This window comes from Capricornis sumatraensis, chromosome 17 (assembly GCF_032405125.1).
Source record: "Capricornis sumatraensis isolate serow.1 chromosome 17, serow.2, whole genome shotgun sequence".
NCBI classification, from domain to species: Eukaryota; Metazoa; Chordata; class Mammalia; order Artiodactyla; family Bovidae; genus Capricornis; species Capricornis sumatraensis.
In genome coordinates, this window is record NC_091085.1 from 32387904 (window position 1) to 32414794 (window position 26891).

The window sequence follows — 26891 nt, forward strand, 5'->3', positions numbered from 1 at the left end:
ATGAAGAGAAGTATATTAGCTTTTGGATGAAACAAATTTGGCCGAGAATTGGTAATTGTTTAAGCTGGAGAATGTGGAGAGTTTAGTAAACTATTCTCTTTTTTGAATAAGCTTGAAATTATCCATCAATTCAAACGTTTAAAAACATAACTTAGTAGAATGTATGGGTTCTACATAATATTGTTCTCTGTTACCATTGTTCTTATCAAAATGACTGAACTAAGTCAAGAACCAATATATATTCCCCCAGGACAGATCTAGGTTCATGATCTCCAGTGCAACTGTCTGATGAACAGTTCTATGGTAACTAAAACTTAAAGCCACATTACTAGTCACTAGCAAGGGGACTAGTTCTGGCATCAGATTTATTAAAGATGTAAAGTACAATAATTCTATAGGTCAATCTTCAGGTTTTCTACATATTTCTAAAAACAAACATATAGCAACTGTCAAACTATAACATTAACTTTCTTATCTGAGGACCTACCACCATTTCAATTAAACCTACATGAGAAGTATTTTATCTTAAATACACCATCAAGTGTACATCATCAAGACATCTTGCTATGTATACTTTATCTACTGTTGCCATTTTTGACTCAAAAACTTCCTACCATATGTTGCCCTTTGAGACAAGCCCAACAGTGTTTTGTGAGGTATGAGAGAAGTTTCTTTACCCAGGATGATTAACAATATAACCCAGGAAATATACATTTGATATTGAGTTTATTTTATATATTACTTCTAGGCTTAAGTTTTTCTTATCTTTCAAAACACTTATTTTGGAAATTTCTGACAAAAACATTTACAAATATTCTTTTTATGGAATAATACAGTAATTATCCAAATTTCAGCTGTAACATAGTTACTGGCATATATATGAATCTTGGAGTATTTGATGACAAACTAATGTCAATTTTCTACTTTGTGTAAAACATGCAGTTAAACATCCAACACAAGTGATATTAGAATCTTGTGTGAGATTCTAGTCGACATCAACATTAAAAAAGAAAAAAAGCCCTACTGATTACAACATTTTTACAAGCAGTAAAAATAATGTCTTCCTTATAATATAGACATCAATTTTCTCTAAAGAGTCATGGTTAATTTTGCTACATGATATAATATGAACTGGTCTTCAAAGTACAACTAGTAGTTTAAAAAAAAATAAAGGTACAACTAAACTTGATTGTATCACTCATCTGTTCCTCAAAAAGCACTACACTATCATGTTAAATGGCTTCTGATAATGAAGTAGCAGTTAGTTAAATAAATTTACTCTTATCTTAAGCATAATCCTTGTTTATTCTTTCTCTGGAAACTGATAGATACAATTAAAAATTAAACTTAAATTAAAAATATAATGCTTCTCTATGGGATACATATATGCATAACTGTATCCATACAACAGAATCATGAAAATAGGACACAGAAGATATATTTATAATCACTTGTTGAGCTCAATGACTTAAAAGCTATGCTTGATGATTTAGATAGCATTTTAAAGTAAAGGTTATAAAACTTTTATTGAAATAAAGTTCACGTATAATCTTTTAATCCCTACAGTTAAAAATAATCTATCTCTAGGAGAAAGAAGTGCCTAGAAGTTAAGTGCCTAGATATAATGTATAAACATAAAGTTATGTATTGTATCAAAGAATAAGAAATAAAGACCTGATTTTTTTCCTGTAAATGTTATACCTTACGACCTGTTTTTATTCATGTCATTTTGTATGTGATTACATTTTTGGGTTGAATCTTTCAAATCTTCTATACCGTCCCCACCTAAACTGATGTAGGTTATTAGAAATCATTAATGCAGTAATTAGGGAATCTTATTGGACTTTAATATAAAACTTCCAAGATTATTATTATTAATGTTATTTGGGAAGCATTAAGTGGATCCACATTATGCTGAGCTTAGTCTTGACTCAGTAGTATTATCTAATCTTGAACAATGAACCTTATGGTCCAAAACAGTTTCTAAACTACATTGTCTAAATGATGCTATCTAATTCCTATTAAAAGGATTTCAGAAGACGCAGACTCACTCAAAAAAAGTCTGGCACATTGAGTATTGAACAATGTTTAATGATATTTATAAGCAATTGAAGTTGTAAATTCCAGACTTATATACAATATCTTTATAAATTAATGCATTTAAATTTTGACCCATGATCTTCAGACTGATGAGGCAGGAAAAATTCCCAAGTAGATATTCCTTTTGATTGATAATTCTATTTATATTTTAACTGATAATCTTCCTTTGTTAGGCTCACGTGATGGACAAATGCTTATGTGGATTTACTTCCAATGTACAAAATAAGAAAAAGAATGAAAATGATCTGTAATATAAAATGAGGTATATAAATAATATTAATATGCTAAATGTTAATTCAATAGAATGCAAAGTGTGCACAAAAAGAATGGTTTTATGTAGATAAAGAATCACTTACTAATCAGTGTAAAACTTTGAATAAATATATAAATTAGTTTTATCAATTGTCTCTTCTGTATGACCTTCAATATTTTATTTAACCATGTATCAATGAATTAAAAAATGTAATTAATAACACACAAATAAACACCTCCTACCTGGGAACTAAGTAAGAAGAATAAGTAACTGTAACAGAGCAAAGAAAGGAACATATACTAGCTTTAAAAAATGTGAAAGATGAGAGCTTATGTACGAAAGTTGCTAGTAAGTAAAACGTAAAGTATTGTTTTACAGACAGAAAGGGGAGCAATTAAAATTCTAAGAGAGTTAAGAAATAAAAACACACATATTTCTTCCTTAGGATATGAATTCAATTCTTCAAATAAATCAAAAGAAATTTAAAATCTTAAGGTATTAAAAATACATCATATTTCACAAAACACTTTTGTTAGGTGTATTTCAGTATTTTGAATGAGTTCAAACTCTGTCTTCCCTCATAAAAGCTTACAGACACTATTTAGAGAGAAATATAAGCAATTTAAAACGTTTTATCAATTGAATAAAGAGAGTTGCCTGTTGTTGTTCAGTCGCTAAATTGTATCCAAATCTTTTGTGACCCCATGAACTGTGACCCACCAAGCTTCTCTGTCCATGGGATTTCCCAGGCAAGAATACTGGAGTGGGTTACCATTTCCTTCTCCAGGGGATCTTCCCAACCCAGGGATCTAACCCCCATCTTGTGCATTGGCAGGCAGATTCTTTACCGCCGAGCTACCAGATAATTTGCCTAGAGATATCAAAACTGTGTGTAGCTGTTGTTTAGTTGCTCAGTCCTGTCTGACTCTGTTGTGTCCTCATGGACTGTAGCCTGCCAGGGTCCTCTGTCTATGGGATTTTCCAGGCAAGATTACTGGAATGGGTTGCCATTTCCTTCTCCAAGAGATATCAAAACTGTGTGTAGACGTGTGTGTAAATTAAAATACGATGACAGCATTAAAGAAAATTTGGTTACTTTAATAACACTTATTCATCCATTAATTCATTTCCCATCACATAATTACTTTGCACTTATAATATGTATAGTTGCATAATGAGTCTAAATATGCCAAGAAAGTATCGGCTACTAACTAGTTTCACCCAAAGGCACAAATTTTTAAATGACATATTGTAAGAGAAGCACTGCTGTCTAAATAAGTAAAATGCAAACTGTCCACAGAAATTGCCAGATGTATAGATTTAAAATGAACTGCTCTGTTTCATATCTGCACCTCAGAAGATTTTTGCATCTTTCACTTTAAATCATGTTAGTTACAGAAGATCATTACTCAACAGCTAAAGGAGAAGAAACAACATAATCTTATAACATCTCACTTATCTAGAGTATAGGAAGGTTCCAGTCAGCTGCTGCATCAGTTAACTGGAATAATGATATGAATTGTGAATAGATTACCATTTTTCAAAACAGTGTAATATTGCAAAATTCAGTGAACATTGAATTCTAACAGTAGATATATAGAGAATATGAACTAGGGTCAGGTTTCTTCTGATCTTGAGTTGTCATACATTTCCTGCTCACAGAGTTGAGGTGAGTAAACGTTTTTGACTATGAGAGATTAATTTATAATTACAAAATAAAAGAATTTAATGGAAAAATAGAAAGACCGGTGTGATTCAAAGACCAGAGGTTTGTCACAAAGAGATAAACTAAAAAAAGTAATAAATTAGTTAGGCTCACAAATCTAGATGTATTTTTATGAAGATTAGTGAGAGAACAAAAATCTCAGAAATAGGATATTTTTTTAAAAAAGCAGTACAACTTGAAGAAAAAGTGAACAGAAAAACACATCCATTTTAAAAAAAGGAAAAAAATATTGAAAAAGATGTCCATTCATTTAGTAATGTATGGACCTAAAAAACAAAAATGTTAAAAAGGCCACATATAGAAATACCTTTTGTGGAATTTAATATTTGGTAAAGTGAAGCTATGTTTATGACATTAGAGGAATATACAAATCCCAAAGAAAACACTATACATGGATATAAGGGTAATCTGTACTGCTAAGAAAAGTCATTTTATTTTGAATTCTATATATGCTCCTACACAATCTTGACTTCAACACTTAGAGGGCAGACTGAAATAATAAAAGGATTGGAAAAGGTGGGACTCAACAAAATATACTCTACAATTTTAAGAAGTTCTAGGTAGAAATAATATAGATACAAAAAAGAATTTTTCCTAAAATGATGGTCACCAATGAAAAGTCTAAGTTAAAGTGGCAGCAGTATTTTAAATGCAATGTTTCCAAATTCTGACATCTTTTCTTAACACTAATGTTATATATGATTTCGGTTGAAATTTCAAAAGAGCTCCAAAGTAGGCAAAAACAAAGTTAGGTCAGGAGACAGCTAGAGTAATTTTTTGACATGCCTGGACCACTATAAATGTTATTTGATATGAAAACAGAATCAATTGCAACACTTTTCAATAGATGGTTTCCTACAGTCCTAGGACTGTAGAAAATTTCATGGATTTAGGATTTTTAAAAAATCGTATCAATGTAGGCTTTTTCACTCTATTCAATATAATTTATTTTGTATGATTCCTTAAACAAATAAAAGAAATATTTCACAAATACATTTTAGATGAAACTTCATTAGTCATTTATCTTATAACTGTCTTCAGTTCTTAGGGAACGATTATGTTTTTGACAAGAAATCAACAGGTTTCCAAAACACAAATCTTTATATCTTTAGTACTGTATTGTTTAGGCTGATTTAAACTGAAAGATATACTTGCTTCCAGACAAAAAAAAAAATCTGAAGAGATAATGTTCAAAATGTGAAGCCAAAATCATGAGCAAGAAAGATTACAAAAATAATGTTAAATGAAAGTGAAGTCATTCAGTCGTGTCCGACTCTTAGTGACTTCTCTTTGTAGCCTGCCAGGCTCCTGTGACTCATTTGAAAAGACCCTGATGCTGGGAAAGATTGAAAGTGGGAGGAGAAGCGGACGACAGAGGATCAGATGGTTGGATGGCATCACTGACTCAATGAACATGAGTTTGAGTAAACTCCAGGAGTTAGTGATGGACAGGGAAGCTTGGAGTGTTGCAGTCCATGGGGTTGCAGAGTCCGACAGGACTAAGCGACTGAACGGAACTGAACTGAGGCTCCTCTGTCCATGGGTATTCTCCAGTCAAGAATACTGAAGTGGGTTGCCATTTCTTTCTCCAGGGGATTTTCCCAACCCAGGGATCGAACCTGGGTCTCATGCACTGCAGGCAGACTCAACGGTCTGAGCCACCAGGGAAGTCCCCAGTATTAAATATACTATTTTAAATATTGGGATTTTCTAAACTACATTAATGATATAACTTTTACTAGTTATATTCTTGAACTTAAATTATTTTTATGTTCCTTATTTGCTTGGACTAGCTAGATTGCTTTATGTTTAACTTATCATGTCACTTGGAACACGTTACTTTTAAATAACATGTTTATAGTTTTAAAGAAATTATTGAATTCCATATGAAAGAATATAAGGAATTTTAAACTCCAGAGAATATTTTTATTTCATTTTAGCAAGTGTTGAAACAATTATTAACTTTTATTAAAAGTTGGTTATATTTTATTTGTTATTATTCTAGTAAAAATTAAAGGTAAAGCTAAGCTAAAATTTACTAACATTTTAAAATAAAATCTAAACACTGTATGACCATGTTTAAATTTATTTTCTAAATCTTTCAGTGTATTCTTTTGATCCTTACTAGAGTATTAGAAATCTACAACATAACACAAATAAGAGAAGGCATGGTCGTAAAGTGCTCATGACTAATGATGTTAAGTATTAACAGATAAGTTCAAAATTACTCCTGGTTAAAAAAGTAAGTTCTATTTCATTAAGTGCATTGTATATACTCTTCATGGATCTTTTCTTATACATTGAAAAAGGAAGAAATAACATTGAATAAAGGTAGTTATTTAGAAATACAAAGTATATTTTTAAAACATGTATATACACACTTTTGTGTAAAAGTTGTTTTCCTCCAATTTTTAATTTTAACTCTAGCAATCAGAGGTGTAGAAATGGAAAGTTCTTGGGTGCAGACAATGACCTCATTTGTATTATTAAGCGTATCACCATTTCCCTGGGATCATTTCTAAGTGATAGTACTAGCCTCATAAGGGTGTTTTTTAGGGCTTCACATAAGTAACTAAATATACAGCTACATTTTTTAACATAAAAATGTACATTATGTTCATTTAAAAACTAAATGTATGTTTAGCAAAAGTAAAACTGCTTTCTCAAGAATTATTTAAACACTCTGATTTTAAAAAAGGTATTTAGTGCTAATTTTTAGTTTCTTTAGTAACATAAGGGACGTGCTTTTCAGTTTAGAAGATGAGAATATTTTAATTTCTGATGGTAAATGATAGACATATTAACAACTACCACTATGTGAATTTGGGGACAAAATACTCAGGAATGGATGGTTCTGATATAGTTTGTATAGTTAGATTAAGCATAAAATTGACTATGCTTATTAAGTCAGAGGCACAAGGTAATTTTAAAGATAACTGTGTGTCTAAGATGACATTAAACACTGGAAGTTAAAAAAAGTTCAGATACGACTAAAGTTATATGAAGAACTGAGGAGAGTATAAATAAAAACAGCAAAATAGCTAATTTTCTGCTTCGTTTTCATCCTGGTCACACTTTACCTCAAATCCTAAATTTTGAGCAATGTGAGCTGAGCTGACTAAAACAGAAGACATAAATTGCTACTCAAAATTAATTGATTATAAAACATGTCTGGAAAATATGCAAAAAAATCTTAATTTTCTTTGTAAAATAATACATGCATTCTTTGATTTCTAGCAGTACATATAACTGATAACACATTTCATAATCCCTGAAATCAAGGATCTAAGTGAAAATACTAGACTCCTAAAGTAGAGACATTGGCATTATAATATATGCAGCATTAAAATTTTTATCAACAAAAAATGTTACCATGATTTTTAAAAATAAAAAGAAGAACTAGTCAGTAGAGAAAGACTTTTATAGATGTTCAAAATTTCAGTTCTATAATGTAAATGAAGCTTCATCAAGGTTGGTATTCACTAAGAGTTAAAGAGGGTGAAGTGATTTCTCACTATATTTAATGTAGAATTACCAGGTAATATATGCTAACAGAAAAATATTGTATATTTATTTAGAAACACACATTTGAATTACTCTGAATCATATACACTTTGAATTTTTGCCTTGACATTACTGGCAATATATTTCTGTAGTGTATATTTTCACTTTAAGATAAACACTAGTGAGAATATGTGGTTTTAAATTTGGAAAACTTTGGTAAGTAAAATTTTAAATCCAAAATTTAGTTTGAGGGGCAAAGAGTGAATCATAGGGCAAAGAGTGAATCATAGTCCTTATTTATTAAAATTTGATTTTAAGCTCCTTTAAATTATAGTGTATGCGGATGTGTAAGTTAAACATTAGGACTTTAGCATCCAAATTACATCTATAAGATATTTTGTTAGATAGTTCAACAAAATACCTTCTTTAAATATTTGTGCTCTCATATTTCATCTTTATAAAATGAAGCAAAACAAATATCAATAATTCATAGAGAGGCATAATTATTTGATTCTGAAATGCTAATATACTATGTCATTCCTAAGTGATTTGAAAAACTGAATGCAATCCTTCTAAATACACAATTTGATCATTGATGCTATCAGAATGCATGTATTCAATGGCAGATTCACATTTGTAATAATAAGATAATAACTCTTATTATCAATATCTAGAGTTGTAGTCATATCCTTATCCTCCTTGTATTTAATCCATGACTTTCATATTTACATAAAAGGGCTAAATTCTTCTGGTATTTTCTTTCATATAAGTATTTTTTCATCCCACTTCATAAGTCATAAAAGAAATGATATATCTGCAGTGGCTCATTTTTGTTTCTAATTTATAGTAACATTATTTTTATTTTTTGCACTGGAAGATGAAAGTACGAAAATGACATGTACATTGGATTTGCTGTACAAGATAAAAATAATTTTTTGATTAAGTTTTTATAATTTCCATTTTTATCAAATATTAGTTGATGTGGTTTGATCAAAATATTGAATCATCAGTGGTATTTAACCATTAACTAAAAAGTAAAGATTCCTTTACAGCAGAGAATAAATGGAATAATTTTTTTATCAAGACCCTCAAATAAAATATAATAAATAATCCTAAAGCATTTGTTTTTCAGCTGATTGTATAAAATAATCCACTTAGAGACTAGGGTCCCCAAATCGAAAGAGCTGAGTACAATTATCAAAGTCTCAATATTAGAAGAAGAACCTATTGTTGTAAATAAATGAATAATATTGCTGTATTGATATGCTTTCATCATGTAGTTCCTCTGATTGTGATAAGTGACTTGAATCCATATTACTAAACTATGCAAAATTATCAAACTGATGGCTGCAGTGTATTCTGAACTTAGCCTAATATGTTTAATGTCTTTATGGGAAAAGGATGACTAAGCAATAGTGCTGGTATCAATAAGAAAACAAAATTTCTCTGTGAATTGTGTCGAGACGTTTTTCCACCTTACATAAGCCCTTCAAAACACATGGAAATCAAGTAAACAGGTGAGCAATACTCAAAGGAAATATGAAGATCATTTGAAAAATGTTTTCAACAACATCAGAAGTTATGTTTGATTTAATATACTAACCCAGGAACCTGTCTTCCGGTTAAGTATATCCGTTTTTGTATTGTAAAGTGCTGCCTGCATCCCGGAGTCACTTTTATCTTTGTTTTTGAAAACAACCTGAATTCTATTTTTACTAAGAAGAAGGGCATGTTGAACTTTATTTCCTGAAAGGGAAGACTTTGATACAGCCTTTTATGTAATACTTACTCAAATATGGTGGTTTGTAAGGCGCTCGTGTATTAGACAGCAGTCCATCCAGCTCTTTCCTCTCCAGGGTGCTGTGAAGGGCCTTCTCTTTGCCGAAGGTGGAGAAGGACCTCTCCGCCCCGGGCTGGGCTTCTGGAGTTTCAAACACTTCAGTGTCTGGAACAGAGTCCATGCCAGGAACATGCAGATTGCTACGATAATCAGCAGCCTGGCGTCCATCAGAAGGGACAAAGGAGGGCATCCAGCACCGATCTGAGTGGCCAAGTGCTTTACATTCCTCGGTGCAGTTGGAGAAGAGATCCATACCTGTGAGCAGAAAACAGAGAAGCTACGGATATCAACACGACCAGCTGCTTGTGTCTGTGCTCAGCCGCTCAGTCATGTCCGACTCCTTGTGACCCTATGAATTGTAGCCCACCAGGCTCCTCTGTCCGTGAGATTCTCCAGGCAAGAATACTGGAGTGGGCTGCCATACCCTCCTCCAGGAAATCTTCCCTGCTTAGAAGTGAAAAATTACAGCCAATGTAAAGAGTAATGGGTAAAGGTATCTTAACAGATTTTTCTTGTGTTAACCTGACAGAAGCCCCAGATCGCTTTATATTATTTTGTAGAGGGTAGGACTCTTGGCAAACAGGGTTTTGAGACAGATGTTTCTGAACTGGTCAGGATGTTGAGGGAAAATATTGACTCTAAATTATTTAAATAATTAGAAAATAGTGAGAATGAATATTAAAAAAAAGAAAATCTCTGAAATTCATAACAGAAAAAATAAAACCCAAGTGGAAAGCCTTCATTACCTGTAATTTCTAATGATGATGTCATATTTTTTTCCTTAAAGACAAAAATGGAAGAAATATGGGAAGTGTGAGTGATGATATTTAGATAATAAGATCTAGACATGAAATAAAAAGTGAAATTCAACAGAAACAGGGCATACATATCAATACACCAATAAATGATAAGAATAAAATAAGAGTGGCCAAGAGCATGCTTTTTTAGATTCTTAGAAAATGACTTCCTACAAGTTATTTTTCAGTGACACTCTTGTAGTCCATATTACTACAAACTGCTTATCATTTACCACTTAGACAAGCCCAGAACAAATGACTGTAATTAGTGAAACCAAGGTAACCAAGTGCAAGGTGAGTCAGCTGCAGACACTATTGACGAATACCTTATTACTTGTTCTATATTGGAAAACACTTGTCCCAGACAACACAGAAATGTTTGCTTACTGATCATAGAATACCAAGATTTCAAATGACATCTTCAAGTTTCATTGTCTCCTGTAGACTGACAAGAATACTAAACATGATATTTATGACCCAAGAAAGCTCACTCAGTCTCTTAAGCAAAATATCATTTTGGGGCACTACAGAATACTATCTGTTATTCAATTTGATAACTAGCATTATGTAAAAAAGTAAGCACACAAACAAAAATCACATTTTAATGTATTTCTAGACAGAGCAATGCATTTATTAAATATGTTTAAAAATAGGATCAATTAGAAATAACCAAAGAGTGATTATTCTGTATGTCAGAAACTCTCAAATGCATGAAATGCCTGGTGTGAAAAAACCATGGATTATTTTTTTAATCAAGAGAGTGTAATGAAAACACTTGATTGTTTCTTCTATAAATATTATGAGTGATTTGAGCTCTTGAGCAAGTTTTAGTTTGTAAAATCCTGACACACAATACTTTACTTTTTTATATGCATATGTTAACAGCTTTTTATGTAATACAAAGAAATAATTTTTGCATAATTACTAAGCCCCCAGATTATCCTCAAGTATTCTGGAGTTTAAAACAATTAATTATGTAAATTGTTTAAAGATATAACACCAAATTTCTTATCATGTATTAATCTCACATTATAATGACTTTTTAAATTTTAAATTAAACTGTGTATAATGCTGGGGCTTTCCAGGTGGCTTATTGGTAAAGAATCTGCCTGCCAAGCAGGAGATGCAAGAGAGGGGAGTTTGATCCTTGCACTGAGATCTACTGGAGAAGCAAGTGGCAACTCATTCCAGCTTTCTTGCCTGGGAAATCCTATGGGCAGAGGAGCCTGGCAGGCTACAGTGCACGAGGTCACACTGAGTCTGACACGATTTAGCGACTAAACAGCAGCAGCCGCAGCATGAATAATGCTAAATCTGACTTCGATTATAATAATATATTGATAATTGTCATGCATAAACCCAGAACTAAATTACTGATCAGTGCATTATTGAGGAACGTAAACGTGAGTTGAAGCTGGGATAAGGAATCAGACTACGATCAGCAAGTAAAACAGGTCAACTATTTTCTAGATACCAGGGAAGTTAAGTTATCTTATTCCTATCAGGAGATAGGTATTAGAAAAAAAAAAAAAAAAAGAGGAAGGGAAGAAGAATATCCCTGATGCACACTGACACAGCAGGTAACTAGAAGCTATAGAACCAGAGAGATCTGTATTTTGATTCAGTGTACTCTAAACACTCCCTATTTATAGTCTGATAAGGAATAAAAGGTCTTTTTGATAGATAGAGGTACCATTAAAAGTCAATTATGGGCAATTATTTTAAAAATAAATTTATATCATATTAAATTTGAAGTTGATGGAAAAATTCAAATATTAAGATAGAATTATATTACCAGATCCTGATAAAGATGCGTACTAATGCAAAATTTGGAATTAATACAATTTTTCATCACATAACTGATAAAACCCTTTCAAATACACCTCATGAGACCATTAATAATATTTCACATCTTTTTGAGCACTGTACCCAAGGATTCTTATAATTCTGAATATGATAATCACACAGAAAAGTTTTAATGATCTAGTCTCTGCATTATCTTTAAGATATTTGAAGGTACTTTTATGAGATGTTAGAAGGTACTTTTATTAGAACTTGTTTTCATGGCTAGTTGATATTCAATTGTGCTAAATTTCTTCTCTTAAAGTGTATGGTTTTCTGCCTCTTTGCCTTATTAGACGCTAGTTAAAATTCCCTTAGATGATGAAATAAAGTTCTCTGACTTGAAACCTGTACAAAAAAATTATCATGTGCATAACAAGAACAGTGAGAAATATGATAAAGTTTTCTCTTGGATAAATGGTGTCACCTGCCTGAAAGGGGAACAACACTTGTTCATAATGTTCCTCATAAATTTATGAGCTACTCCTTTTAAAGTGGGATTCCCATAGTGATAACACAGCTTTATGTAACTACAAGGAGACGGAAGATGGCATACCTTGTGCATGAATATGTTTCACATGTTTTACCAACAAAACAAGTGTACTAATTTCTCATGACGAAAATATCAGATGTAGAAACAATTTTTTTAATCACATAAAATGTATATCAGTAAATTTCAAATAAGTTTTAGAAATATTCATTGAAAAAAATTTTTTTTTTCGTCTCAAATGTATAGTTTGAGAACCAAATAAATTGTGCCCATTACCTGGCCTCACCTTAGGGAGCCACTGAAAGATGAAAATGACTTTATCTTTTTTCATATATCACTAGTTCATGCATTGGAGAAGGAAATGGCAACCCACTCCAGTGTCTTGCCTGGAGAATCCCAGAGACAGTTGGCCCCCATCTATGGGGTGGCACAGAGTCGGACACGACTGAAACGACTTAGCAGAAGCAGCAGCAGCAGCAGATCCCATTAAGTATACTATTTTAATGACCAGACAAGCAGAGGCATGTTTAAGTTTTGTGGTGGTCAATGACTGCACAAAGGACCGGAATGCCAAGTATTTCAGTACATGGGACATTTAAAAATGCGTTATCTTTCACACTGCTTTTGGAAATTTTTAACATCTTAGGTTGAAGGCCCAAGAGAAAATAACTTCAACACCATTTATTTTTCTCATTCAAATGCCCTTATTTTAGAACTTGTGAGACTTGTATAGCAGAAAACTACAGGCCACACCTGAGTTATGAAGTTTTGGTCATTCCTAAAGAAACATTTCAACATACAGATTTTATTTGCAATTTATTTTTTTCCATTTCTTGGAAATGGTCTGTTCTACATGGCACGACAGCTGAAGTGATAGACTGCCTGTTATATAGAGATATATTTAGACAAATTTTAAAATACATCTTTTTACACTAGCAAGTAACTTGATCCCTTATAGTCAGAGGCTGTGATATTACCACTGAGAACAAACTGTGATTTAAAAAATGTAATTATAGTCAGTTTGTTCTGTTTCCTGATGAATTAAATACAATAAAATTACATGGACCTTTCTCATGTAACAAGCCTTCAAAAAATGTATTTTTCCCCAAATGTGATAAACTAGTTTATAAAATCAACACACATATTTTTGATGAAATTGTAAATTTTCTTTTAATTATTTAACACTGGAGAAATTAGAGATATTAAAAATAATCACCAAAATTTCTGTAGTTTTTGGTTTGGTTCGGGAACAGAGATTTTACAACATAATTCATCTATGAAAAAATCAAAACATGCACATCAAAATTTTCTCACTATCTAACATATTTCAATATGTTTATATTTTTCTTCATTTTATCTTAATATTTGTCTTATATCTTTTTCAATTGTAAATGTCTCTGCATTACCTAGTTGTAGCTCATATTTTCACCAGAAACCTGAGCAGAAAGCTTTTGCTTATTCAGACTATGGTATAAATTCACCGTATTTATAAAGCCAGAAGCTAACTGCCAATATCTAAATTCTTATTGGAGTTGAGAAAGGGAAACTTTTAAGTTTATGATAGGCCGAAAATTCTTATTGATATTGCAGTAGTAGTACAATGGCTTAATTTATTTCATGATATATGTTTTTCTACTAGTATGAAGACACTGACAGTATAAATCACTTTTTAAATTTATAGTCAAGTTTTGACCATGTACAAGTCTCATAATAATTAGTTAAGAAATAAACACTTTTAGAAGCTAACATGCGTTTTAAATAAAATAAAAATTTAGAAGAGAAATTTGAAAATTTTCAGGTAAACTATAACAAGTAACATTAACTTATGAGGGTTTTTTTCAATATACATTTTAAGAAGGTCAATTATTAAAAATAAATTCAAATTTAATATAGTGTGTACATTGTAAGTATTTAATAAATGGGTGGGGGGAAACAACTACTTACAGCTAAATAGATCTCCTTAAATCTACCTCCAATAATACTAAAATGTTTAAGACTATACAGCTAAAAATGTTGTATCAGTATTTAAATCAGACAAAAAAAATCTATCTTTTAATCTAATGGTATTATAAAATTGAACATATACTAGTTTTAAGTTCACTTTGGCTTTTTTTCTTTCTTTTTTTTTTTTTTTTGGCTATTTAAGCTGCGATTAATCAGTTTCTCCCCTTGTGATGGTTTATGCAAGCATTTACCACATCTCCTTGGACTTCTGCCATACCTAACCAATACATCAATAGTGCACTGAAAAAAACGGAAAGCACCTTGACAAGGCTATAGAAAGAAAGTGCCACAGACCAGTGGTCAAGTCGAAGAATTCCACACATGGAGCCAGGTGCAGTGGAAAACTGAAAAAGCTTATGTGATTCTCTGTGCAGCTGCCTCTGTGTTTAAAGCCCTTCTATGAACAAAATTGGTGACTGCAAATGGCTTAGAGAGGAGAAAAGCAAGTGGGGCAGAGGGAGAAAGAACAAAAAAGAAAACTGTTCATAGAAGAATAAACGGAAGGCATATCCAAATAAATAAATACAAATTAATGTTAACACGGAAAATGAAAGTGGGAATAAATAAAGACTTAGGAAGCTTAAACAGGTGAAGAACTAAGCTAAACAGTGTATACTATGTAACATGAAATGAGGTTCAAACTAGAGAATTCAGAATTCGTGTCTTTTCAGTGTTGTTTTTCCATGATAGTCTAACTTTCCCCTTTAAAACCTAAAGTTGAGTGGGATTTGCTTATTAGCTCAAAAGTTTTTCATATCCTAACCCTGGAAACAGATGTGTAATGAAGAATATTCTCTAAATATTGCGAAATTGGAAGATCATCAATATCTGGTTATACAAGGAAATAAAGCAGATGTAACTGTTTGCCTGAGATAGGCTTAACTTTTAGGAAATTAACTCTAGCTACTTGGTGTGAAGTTTATAGTACACAACAAAGAATGGACTGGAAAAAAGTCATTAAGTAAAGGCATCTTAATTCTCTGCATTTAGGGTTTTATACTTTAAAAGATAAACAATGCAGAATCATTTTAACAATGAAACTAGATATATTAAATCTGACTGCAATTCAGCACACAAATGTGTAATTATTTCTCAATACAAGTGTGTTAATACAATTCAAAAACAGCTATCACTATGCCCAGTATGTTGTGGCAACCCTATAAATGCTAATGAAATAGATCCACAGATTGTTAACTCTGTAATATTCTTACATGTTAAAAACCTAAAGACAGAAAAAAAGAATTTGCCATTTTAATAAGAAAAATGAAAACCACCCTGCTTTTAAACATGTTTTCCAAACACAATTTAGCATTTAACATTTTCAAATGTTTTGACATCTCAAATAATTTGTAAGTAATGCTATCAAAATGGCAACATTGAGTGCTTGCGAAATAAAAGAGCCGCTGGGAAGGCACATTGATAAGAACATATTCCCATCCATCTTCCAAATTTAGCACTTTTTGCAGATGTTTATTTCTTTCTCTTTCTTCAGTTAAGTTATTATGGCTCATTATGTCTGAGGAACTAAACTAATTGAAATGTTCATTGAGACTGGAGTGCTACAGAAAAAAAAAAAAAAAAAGTAAGGGGGAGTGGGAAAGGAATAAAATACACCCACAAGGAAACATGCAGCGGGGAATTTTCTTTTTTTTTTTTTAATGTTAAACATTTTGTTTCAAAAGCTTTAAAAGGCTGACTATGAAATTAGAAACTGAAAAAAGAATAGGAATGAGCAATTCCAAACGTACACCTTTTAAAAGATAACAATAAATCATATGTCATATATAGGCCAAAAATGAAAGGGACTTTGTACTCAAATATAAACTTCTGGCAAGATCTGGTTTGTTGTCAGGTTCCCAGACACTAAATAGATGCTCTGTTCACTTAGCATGAAGGCCCGCAAGGGGCAGGGACCTCCGGGGATTCTTGGCAGTTCTAAGTCTCATTAGGTCTGCATATTAATGACTTGCAGCAATATAAAGAGACCCTTGAGCAGTCTTTTCTCCCCCTCCTCCTGCCTGCGTTTCCCAAGGCCAAGGCAGCCTCAGACACACCACACATGAGCCAAGAGAGAGGCCTGCAGCCACCATGGCTGCCAGGCGACGGTGGGGCGGGTACTGCCCTTTGACACACTGCCTCAACCCCTTTCAGAGGTCCATGGAGTGTGTTAAGGAATGGGTGCTCTCGAGGATCAATGTTACCTTGAAAATGAGAACCCCATCTCCCTATGGCTTAATCACTAACCAAAATAAACCTTAAAAGCTCAAGTGAATGAAGCTGAAGCTCCAAACAGATGGGCGTTTTTTAGAAGTGACACAAGTCAGCTTGCCTTTGCATTGCTGTATGTGTCAGATAAACACAAAACTCAGTTGAAAGAGAAAAAGTTTAAAAAAAAATTCAAAAAGCATCCTTCATCGTTGAAATGCAAAGTAGAAAGAAAATCCAAACCTTGTGAAATTGTTCTCATTATTTTAAGGTACATATTTTATTTCTTTTCAGTGACTTCTTTAATTATTAGTAACTAGAGTTATCAGGATCTATAAAACTTAAAGGGGACATGTATACTGGAAAAAAGTAAAGTAAAATAAAGTAAAACAAAGTAAAAAAATATGTATCACATTGTAACTCCATCAGGGACTACCTTCAAGCTTTACATGCAAATACACCCAGAGATCAACTTTTGAACATGGATCCTGTTGAAAATATGAGGAATGCTTCAGAAAATGTACATTATCAAATGTTTACTAATGTCTCAAAGCCTAAGAATCCAGCTTTGGAAATCCTGCTTTCAATCTATTCATGACTTTTAATCACCATTCCTTCTCTCATTCAATATTCAGTGATATGTAAAATGCATTGCTCTGGAAATGAGAAAATTTGGATTTTGGTTCCCAGTCATCCACTTATCCTCTTGTGACCTTGTGCAGGTCAACCAATTTCATCCATCTTCTGTTATTTCATCCATAAGCAAGTCTAATAATAGCTTAATTGACTGAAGACTGGGGACTGGACCAGGTGAGAAATCTATGTCCTTTGTATGCAATATAATTCCCGGAAAGAACATGACATAAAAAATAAAAGTTTTGTGATCTCACGTATTCCACAATGAATTTCTAACTTTCATTCTCTAAAGGAACACTAGACTGTATTACAAGTCCCTTTGAGTATACAATTGTCAACATAGGATGACACCAGTTTTCTGTAGGTTTACTAACACTAAAAACTACCTAAAACATCGTGCTCTCAGGATTTATTTTTAAAAAATCCACTATAAAAGTCAGCATCGCCCTTTAATCACACTTACCAGCTGACTGGCCGCGGTTGGTGGCGTCATGATCACTATCTCCCTGTTCACTGTCTCCATGACCACTGTCCTTAGAGCTTACTATGTCGGCTTCCTGGAATGCAGAACTAGAAGTACAAAAATGTGAATATTAGAATAAAAAAGATTGAAGAAACACAGAAAACATTCTTCTGCCACCACATGGTCACCTATGGTGCTGCAGATGCTTGTAGCTCTTGATTTCTGCTTAAAGCTAGTTTTTAAAACCTGAAGCCTAACTCTCCAACACCAAGCATCAGCAGTCAGTTTGAGCCCTTAAGGCATGTAAAGTTCAATCATTATTCTATGATTGGAGCTAAGCATATGCTTATATCATTTTCATAGGACAGATATATATGTATATGTCTGGAATAGTTAGAAAGATTACCAGAAGCAGTGTAGGAGTGTAAACTGACAAAATATTCAAATATACTCAGTGGTTGTATATAGAAGAAACACACCAATATTTTTTAATTTATTGTCTAGAAAACCTAATATAATCAATATTTATGTCCTGTCCTAATTGGAAATATTTTATCATTTTCTATTTTTATGTTGAATAAGATACCTAATTCCTACTTTTAGTAGGTCGTAATTTGTCTATATACCAAGCTAGGAAAAAAAAAGGAGTCCATACCTGTTAACTCGGCGAGGTCTGTCAACTAGATAGCTGAGCTCTGCTCTCTGGTGTTTAGTCTAGAAAAAAAAAAAAATAAATCAAGAGCATTCGAAGGCTATAGGTTTAACTAACAGTCTGATTTTGAGGCTAGGAACCATTTGTAGCTTAAGTAATTGTGTACATTTTTGAGGAATTTCTAAGCTGTTCTAAGACCTCAGACTAGTTTTTATAAAGACTAGTGCTAGTAAAGGCAAGAAGATATGCAGATTTTGCATATCTAGATTTTCAGTAAAGGTTAAAAAAGTACACAAATAAAAGGCCAATTTTAAGTGTGTGTGTGTATGTGTGTGTCTGTGTGTTTTAAGGAGAGAATGCTAATAACCTCATAGCTGGCCCTCATGAACTATTGTCTCCAATAGAGTCAACCTAGATATACGCTGCAGTCTTTCTTCCAGTGGCCTAAAAAAGTGTTTAGGTGCATACTGGGTTGACACAAGAAAAACAGCACGCTCAATAAGCAAAAAGGTTGGATATTTTATGGAATTATTTTGTTGTTTATTTTCAAAATGTGCTTAAGATACAAATGAGCTGTACAAATATTCATGAAAGTCAATGAATAATATCTAAGACTCAAAATAAATAAAATAACCTGCCAAAAAAAGGAGTTCATAATACCCGCTTCCCTTCTGGCCCCAATTCTTTCCCCCTCAGAACACACTCTGCATTCTCCTCCCCGCCTCCACCACCCCACACACACCTTTTCCGGTCCAAACTTTCTTTTACAGAAATCAACTCTGTTCTCCCTCTCCCTCCCTCCTTTCAACTTTGCCACTTCTCCATCTTAAAAAAGGAAATCGGAATTGACAAGCCAAATTCTTTGATAAAGAAAGCCAACAGCAGTGATTCATCAAAAACGATGGCAAGAAGGTGATTATTAGCTAAAAGGAATATGTAAGACAAGAACTGTTGAAGCCTTTCCGTGAGTTTACGCTTACAGGGGTTTGTGCCAAAGCAACTTCATTCAAATTCACACTGTGTGGGCGTTGGGCTTCAAGAAAACGTCTGTAAATGCTGTCCAGAGTAGAACTGAAGGCTTTTTTTTGCAACCCGAGTTCAGAGAACAAGGATCTGATAACTCATTCACTAAAACATGCATTCGAGTTTAGACAACTGTGCAAAGTTAAACAATCTATAGCTTACTTTTTACACGCGACTGAAGGCATCGATAAACAAAGCTAAACAATTAACTTTATTATGCTTGGGACAAATGCAAAGAGAAAAAAAGACCTTTGCCAGTGCCAGAAGGTCCCTCCCTGCATTTCCCTCTCCCCTCGGGCACTTTCTCCTTTACCTCCAGCTTTCTAAGAAGGGAAGGGACTGGGGTGGGGTGGGGTGGGGTGAGGGGACTAGGATTTTAAAGGAAAGATGCCAGAGGGAAGAAGAAGGGTCCAAGGTGGCAAAGTACCAGAGGAAGGGGATGAAAATAAATGTGGAAGGGTGGAGCGCAGAAAATTAGGGACAACACGAAGTTTAAGTTACACAGGAAAGGGTGGGAGAGGCGGCTTTCCATTCCTGCCCCCACAAAGATACAAATAAGCTAATATCCTAAAAATAAATACACAGTGCACCAGAGATACAAGGGCCGGGCTAGAGGAGGCTTTCGGATGGAGGAGATGAGAGATGGTGGTCCTTTCGCTTCAGCCTTACCTCGTTGGACAAAATGCTTCCGTTGGAGATGATGTCGGGCTGCTGGTCTGTGTAACCGGTGACGATGGCCCCGCAGGGGTTGTGCTCAGTGTCCGTACTCCGCGATGGGCTGCAGGGCTTAAGGAACATCAGGTCGGTTTTGGCGGACTCGGGGGTCAGGCAGACCTGGTAGCAGTAATTCTGGTTGTGGTGATGGGAGCCAAAGCCCCCGGACTCCTCCACCGGCACCTGGGCGGGATTACTGGGTACGTTGGAGCTTTGAACCAGCATGATGTCTGACTTGCTGAGTTTCTTCTTGCGCGCCCGGGCTTGGCGGCCACAGCAGGTCGACCCCCCGCTGCCACAGCAGCAGCATAGGCAGCAGTCGCTGGCCAGACACGTGTAGATATTCAGCTTTTTCTCTTTCTGGCAACGCACGGCAAGCACGATCATGGCCAGAAGGAAGATGAAGGATACCGAGCCCAGCGCGATGATGAGGATAAGGGTGAGGTCCAGCGACGTCTCCCCGCCGCCGGAGCGGCTGGGGCGCTGGTGCTCTCCTGACCCCCCGCCCCCGCCCCCGCCCCCGCCCTGGGGCTCGACAGCGCCATCCACCAGCTGCACCACCAAGGTGGCGGTGGAGGACAGGGGAGGTTGCCCGTGGTCGCGCACCTCGATCACCAGTTCGTAAGGCCGCTGGGGGTCGCGCTTGGCTGGCACCCGGCGCGCTGTACGGAGCTCCCCGGTGCGCCAGTCCATGCGGAAGAGGTTCATTTCGTTACCCCTCACAATGCTGTAGGTGAGCCGGGCGTTCTCGCCGTCATCTGCGTCCACCGCGGCCACGCGGGTCAGCAGGTAACCGGGCTCAGCCGAGCGGGGCAGCACCTCGCGCGCCGGAGTCCCGTTGCGCCCCGGAAGGGGGGCTACGATGGCAGGAGCGTTGTCGTTCTGATCCACGATGAGGATGTTGACAGTGGCGTTGCCAGCCAGCGCCTGGGGGCTACCGGCGTCCCGCGCTTCCACTTGGAAGCTGAAGTCCTTGAGCTGTTCATAGTCAAAGGAGCGCAGGGCGTACAGGTAGCCGTTCTCGGAGTTGATGGACACGTAAGTGAAGACGCTCATGCCCTGGATCTGGCACTCCAGGATAGAGTAGGCTAGCTGGGCGTTGGCGCCCTCATCACGGTCTGTGGCGCTCACCGCGTAGATGTAGGCGCCTGGCACGTTGTTTTCGGTCACATACACGTCGTAGACCGGCTGGCTGAAGCGCGGTGCGTTGTCGTTCACATCTGACACTTGCACCTGGATGGACTTACTGGTGGAGAGTGCAGGCTCGCCCCGGTCGCGAGCCACCACGGTCAGGGTGTAGGAGTCCCCCGCCTCTCGGTCCAGAGGGGCCTCGGTCACGATGGTATAGTAGTTCTTGAAGGAAGACTTGAGGCGGAACGGCACATCCCCCAGCAGCTCGCACTGCACCTGCCCATTCTCCTCTGAGTCGCGGTCGGTTACGCTGAACAAGGCCACCACCGTGCCGGGCGCCGCGCCCTCGCTCACCGCCTCCTTCACGGTGCTGAAGCTGATCTCCGGCGCGTTGTCATTGGCATCAAGCACCCTCACTATCACCTTGCAGTGCGCAGGCACGGCGTTGGGGCCCAGGTCCTTGGCTTGAACGTACACTTGGTACACCGGGCTCTCTTCGTAGTCCAGCTCGCCGCTCACCTCCAGCCGGCCGGTGCGAGGGGAGAGTCCGAAGAGCTCGCGTGCCCGGGGCGAAATGTGGCTGCTGAAGGAGTACACGACCTCTCCATTCTGGCCCTCATCTGGGTCTGTGGCGTTAAGCTGGATCACGAGCGTACCAGGCGGCGAGTTCTCTGGTAGGGACACAGTGTAGACGGGTTGGTCGAAGGCGGGCACATTGTCGTTGGAGTCCAGCACTCGGATGGTGAGTAGGGCCGTGCCGGTGCGCTGCTGCTGGGGGAGCAGGCCCCCTCCCCCGCCGCCGCCTCCTCCTCCTTCTCCGCCTCCCCCTCCTCCCCCGTCCACCGCGGTCAGCACGTAGCGGTGCACCGCCTGCTGCTCTCGGTCCAGAGGCTTCTCCAGCACCAGCTCGGCGAATCGGTTGCCATCCCCCTGGGTCTGCACGTCCAGGGAGAAGTAGCTGTTGGGGGTGATCTCGTAGTCGCGCAAGGAGTTGGTACCCACGTCTGGGTCGAATGCGCTCTCCAAGGGGAAGCGGGTGCCCGGCGTGGCGCTCTCAGAGATCTCTACGGTCAAGTCCGGCTCCGGGAAGGAGGGGGGATTGTCGTTGATGTCCAGCACCTCGATCTCCACCCGGAACAGCTCCAAGGGGTTCTCCAAGAAGACCTCCAGGTGCAAGACGCAGGACGGGCTCTGCTTGCAGATTTGCTCGCGGTCAATCTTCTCATTCACGTACAACACCCCGGTCTCCAGGTTGAGGTCCAAGTAAGGGGTCCGAGAGTTGGGCGCCGTTTGAAAGCCGCGAGCCGAAAGTTTTGTAATGTCCAAGCCCAGATCTTCAGCGATATTCCCCACGAAAGTGCCATGTTCCTGCTCCTCTTGCACCGTGTAGTGAAGCTGGGAAAAGACTCCTTCCACCATCCAGAGCAAGGCAAAGAATAATAGCACAATCATCTCCAAAGGGAAAGGAAGCAGCTTCCCGCAGCCAGTCAGCCACCCAATCACCTCCCCCACCACCACGAAAAAAAAAAAAAAAAATCTCAAAAAATACAAATAAAAGTGCGCTATGTGGGGGGGCTCCTGTGGCTTTCTGTCCTTACAAATCTTATTTCTTTTGCTTCATTTTAGGGTTTCCCCCAATTCAACCTCATTATTTAATCTTAGAGCAGGAAGGGTGACAGGCGTCCCCTTTCCTCATCTGTAATCTTCCTACTGACCAATTAATAAAATAATAATACAATAGTCAGCGTCCTTTATTCCGACAGTCTTGGCGCAACGCGGCGCTGGCAAATCCCAAGGAGGAAATTTCGGTATTTCAAGACTGTCCTCGGTTTGTCTTCTCGCTGATGGGAGGAGAAGAAGGAGGAGGAAAAGGAAAAGGAGGAGGAGGAAGATGAAGAGGAAGAGGAGAAGGAAGAGGAGATGCTGTTGGCACCGCTGAACATGCCTCTTACTGTCAACGGCTGGCAAATGCAAAAGGGCTTAAAAACAGCGAGGGAATTTTGTGCCGGAAAAGCATAGAATGGCTCTGCAGCATAAAACTTTCATTCTCTTCATTTTTCCGGATGGATGTTCTTGCCATTTTTTCCTCTTTCGCTCTATTTGTCTGTTTTGGCTGTCAGAGTCTTGCCTCTCTCTGTCCTCATCTCCACCGTCGTTTGCCTCTCAGTAACTGTGAGGAGCAGTTTCTTTTTTGCTGTTTTCTTCCCAAGCCTCTTCTTTCCTCTAACCTGTCTCTCTGCTTTTCAGTTCTTCCCTCCTCCTCCTGCCTCAGCCCTAAGCCTGCGATCTCGGCTGGCAGTTTCTGAGCTCCGAGCGCTCCGCTTCTCTGTTTTTGCGCAGCGCCCTCATTCTGCCAACCAATCGCCGAGGAGCACCACCCACCGAGTCAGAGCTAATTGGACAAACCGGCCGTCAAGAAGGCGCGTCACGCAGTAACCGGGCCGGGCGGGATGGAACCCGCGCCTGGGCTGCCTGGGTGAGTGTGAGTGTGAGAGCGAGAACAGCCCGGCAGGTCCCGAGGTGCTAGCTGGGGACTCTGCCGCGGAAAGTTCCCAGTCCCCAGCCGCAGGTAACGGAGAGGGAATAGAGAGGTTTCCCTATTTGCATCAGCAAATGCGAAAACATAATAGCAGCAGCGGTATCCTCTCCCAGGAGCGGGGTTTCCAATGACGCTAATATTCTTTTTCCTTTAAGGTGTTTTCCTTGCTGCTGATCGTGAAAATAAGTCACCGAGAAAAACAGGAAAAAGTTGCAGAGGGGCCACTAATTGGCTGGGATTACCAATTTAAAGGACTCTGGCGGAGATTAGCAGGTCATTTAAAAACAGATATGGCGTAGGCTGTGTCAAACTAAGTGTGAAGCTCTGAAGGGGCTGCGGGGAAAGGGGGTTAGACAGCTGGAGTGTGGAGCGGAGGTGGGTCCCAAACAGCCAGGGGATGCAAGCCCAGGGATGAACTCTGGCGGCTCCTATAGACGTGCAGACGCTTTATACTCGCCTCTTCCCTTCCTAAACGTACATCTACAGTATCTTACCAAAAGATTAATTCTCTTAGGGACCTGGTTTGAGGTATGAGCCCTTTGATCGACGACTGAGGAGTTTCATTTGAGCTCTGCTTTCCAGCCCGCCAGCCTAGCGCTGACTCTCTGGCCTCTGGCACGGAGCTCTCCCGTTCGCTTCAAGGCGCCTCGAATATCCCTGCGCCTCCGCCTGCCAAGTGCGACGCAGCGGCGGCGCGCACGGGCTTTTTTCTGCTTTTTCTGACAATTGGCGATCTCCCCCTCCTCCCTACACTAGACCCGAGCACCGATTCTTGCCCAGCCTGGAGCGAGACCGCAGGATGAGGGCAGCGGGGCGGCTGTGAACGCGTGTGCGGGCGGGGGTGAGGGTAGGTGCGTGGGCTGGGGCCGTGCACGCGCGGGGCCCCAGTGTGTGTGAGGCTGCGAGTATCTGCGAACGCGCTTGCACACCCATCCACGGCGCTCGCATTCATCCCGCCTGGTTCCGCTCACCGCTCTGTATAAGCCTCAACGGAGCGTCCCCACAACACCTCCGGGGCCCCGAAGGATGCGCTTGAGGAGCTCCGAGTGCTCACTCTCGCCGAAGCGCCGGGGCAAAGCGGCGCGTAAACGCACCCAGTTCTTGTGAAGTTAAAATATAGCGCAAACTCTTCAGTGCTAGAGTGGATTGAATGTTAATTCTCCAAAAAGATTTTTTAAAGCGTAATGTGTATTCATTAATGGGCTGTAGGGGATTGTTTATTCAACCAATGCAGCCCTTGTTCAGTTGCCTTCTTATGCTACAAGATAGAAAGATCCCTTGGGGCTTCCTGGTAATGAATGATCCGGGAGTAACACCGCCACAACCTGCGGGAAAAGGAGAGTCGTTTATCCGATCCTGAGGTATGTTGTCATTCCCTCCTGGCCGGGAATTAAGAAGGGCGAGTGGCCATGGCCGGGAATATAGACTGAGGCTTGCCTCTGCGAGTCCCGAGAGTGCCTGTCTGCTGCTCTAGCCGCTCCCCCCACCCCCCGCCCCCATTGGCTCTTTCATGGAGATAGGTCCAGCCTTTGAACGGTTGGAAGGAAAGGATGCCAGCAAAAATGGCTAATCCTTTTCCAGCTGCAGTAAACTGACGATTGGCCAAAGCCAAGCGAAAACCGCCGCAGTTAAAATGATTTTAGCGTCACGTCTGCAGCTGAGAATGGAGCGTCAGTTTCTAAAAGGACCTGTGGATCAATGAAAAGGAGATTATAGTGTATCTGAATATTAATAATGGCATTGCATCTGTATTTTCTCCCCCTCCTCTTCCTGATTTTTCTTTAGATCTGCAGGATTGAAATGAAATGTTTTGAGGTCTTCAAGCTGACTCATCGGAATAATCCTGGAGCATTTTTTAAATGACGGTAATTTTCTAATATTTCATTTGTACGTATGGAAACACTTGTGTGCGCGCGCCTGTTTGCGTGTGAGAAGCATGCGGCTGAATGACAATGCAGATCCAGAAACTGTTTGCGGGAGGGGGGCTGTGTTCTCAAAACATAGATGAAGTTTGAGCAGACTTTGGACGTTCGCTTAGAGCCAGAGAGCTTCCAGAGGTGGAGATGAGAACGTGGAGAGATGGCCAGATTTGCCTGTAAATAATCACTACATCCACTGTTAATACTTGAGCTGCATTTTTTTTTTTTTTTTTTTTTGATAGCAGTTGTGTTTGAAAGAGAAACTCTCTCCACAAACGTGGGTTACAGGCGTCTCCTAGCGGCGAAAGCGGCACAGGACAAGCCAGAGAATTTTGCTTTGGGGCTCTGGTTCGGCTGGGCCGGCCAGTTGGGGGCTCTGCAGGATTTCTTGGGTCGCAGAGGCTAGGATCCGCGCCGGCGAAGCCGGCCGGGGTCCTCTAGAGGTCTCGCCTCTCTGACTTCTAGTCTCCAAGGCGCCCTGGAATTGGCAAGGTGACGACGGTGTCTTCCCCTTGTAAGAACAAGCACGAGCCCTCGGTCGGCCTCCCTCTACGTCGCTCCAGCCAAGGGTAATTGCAACAGCATGTTGTCCCGGGCCACGATTCAGACGTTGGCATTAGCAACCTTCTCTGCCTCCTTACCCTGGAATCATTAAACAGCCCCACCCCGTCACCCAAGTAACAAAACAACACTTTAACTCTATCTTTAAAAAATGCTTCTTAAATAAAACCCGTGTACTTTCTTCCTTGCTGTGTCAATGGAGCACATTACCCCCTTTGCTTTTTCACTCGGCGGACCCCAGAATTTAGTGCGGCCGTGATTACATAAATAACAGCCCGGGTGGTGGGGCTGACGACCGCTTTGAAGTACAGAATATCTTATATGCAGCGTCCTTCACCCCCTCCCCGCTCATAACTGAAACCGGCGGGGAGAAGCAATCCTTAACATAACCCTGCTCCCTCCCCACGCCCCCTCCAGGAGCGCCAACTCTCTGGGCCAACGCAAACTGTATCCTAAAACAGATGGGGGAAAGCAGCTATTACTATAATTTGG

The 26891-nt window shown here is 38.7% G+C and overlaps 1 protein-coding gene across 1 annotated transcript; it reads right to left on the minus strand.

Moving 5' to 3' along the window:
• Positions 1-2304: 2304 nt before the first annotated feature.
• Positions 2305-22832, minus strand: PCDH10 (protocadherin 10). Its single transcript, XM_068990292.1, has 5 exons — positions 20205-22832; positions 18516-18574; positions 17861-17967; positions 9373-9678; positions 2305-2345 (listed from the first exon to the last, which is right to left on the minus strand). Exons 1-5 carry the CDS (start codon positions 22830-22832, stop codon positions 2305-2307), a joined length of 3141 nt encoding a protein of 1046 aa, XP_068846393.1.
• Between the last annotated feature and the right edge of the window lie 4059 nt (positions 22833-26891).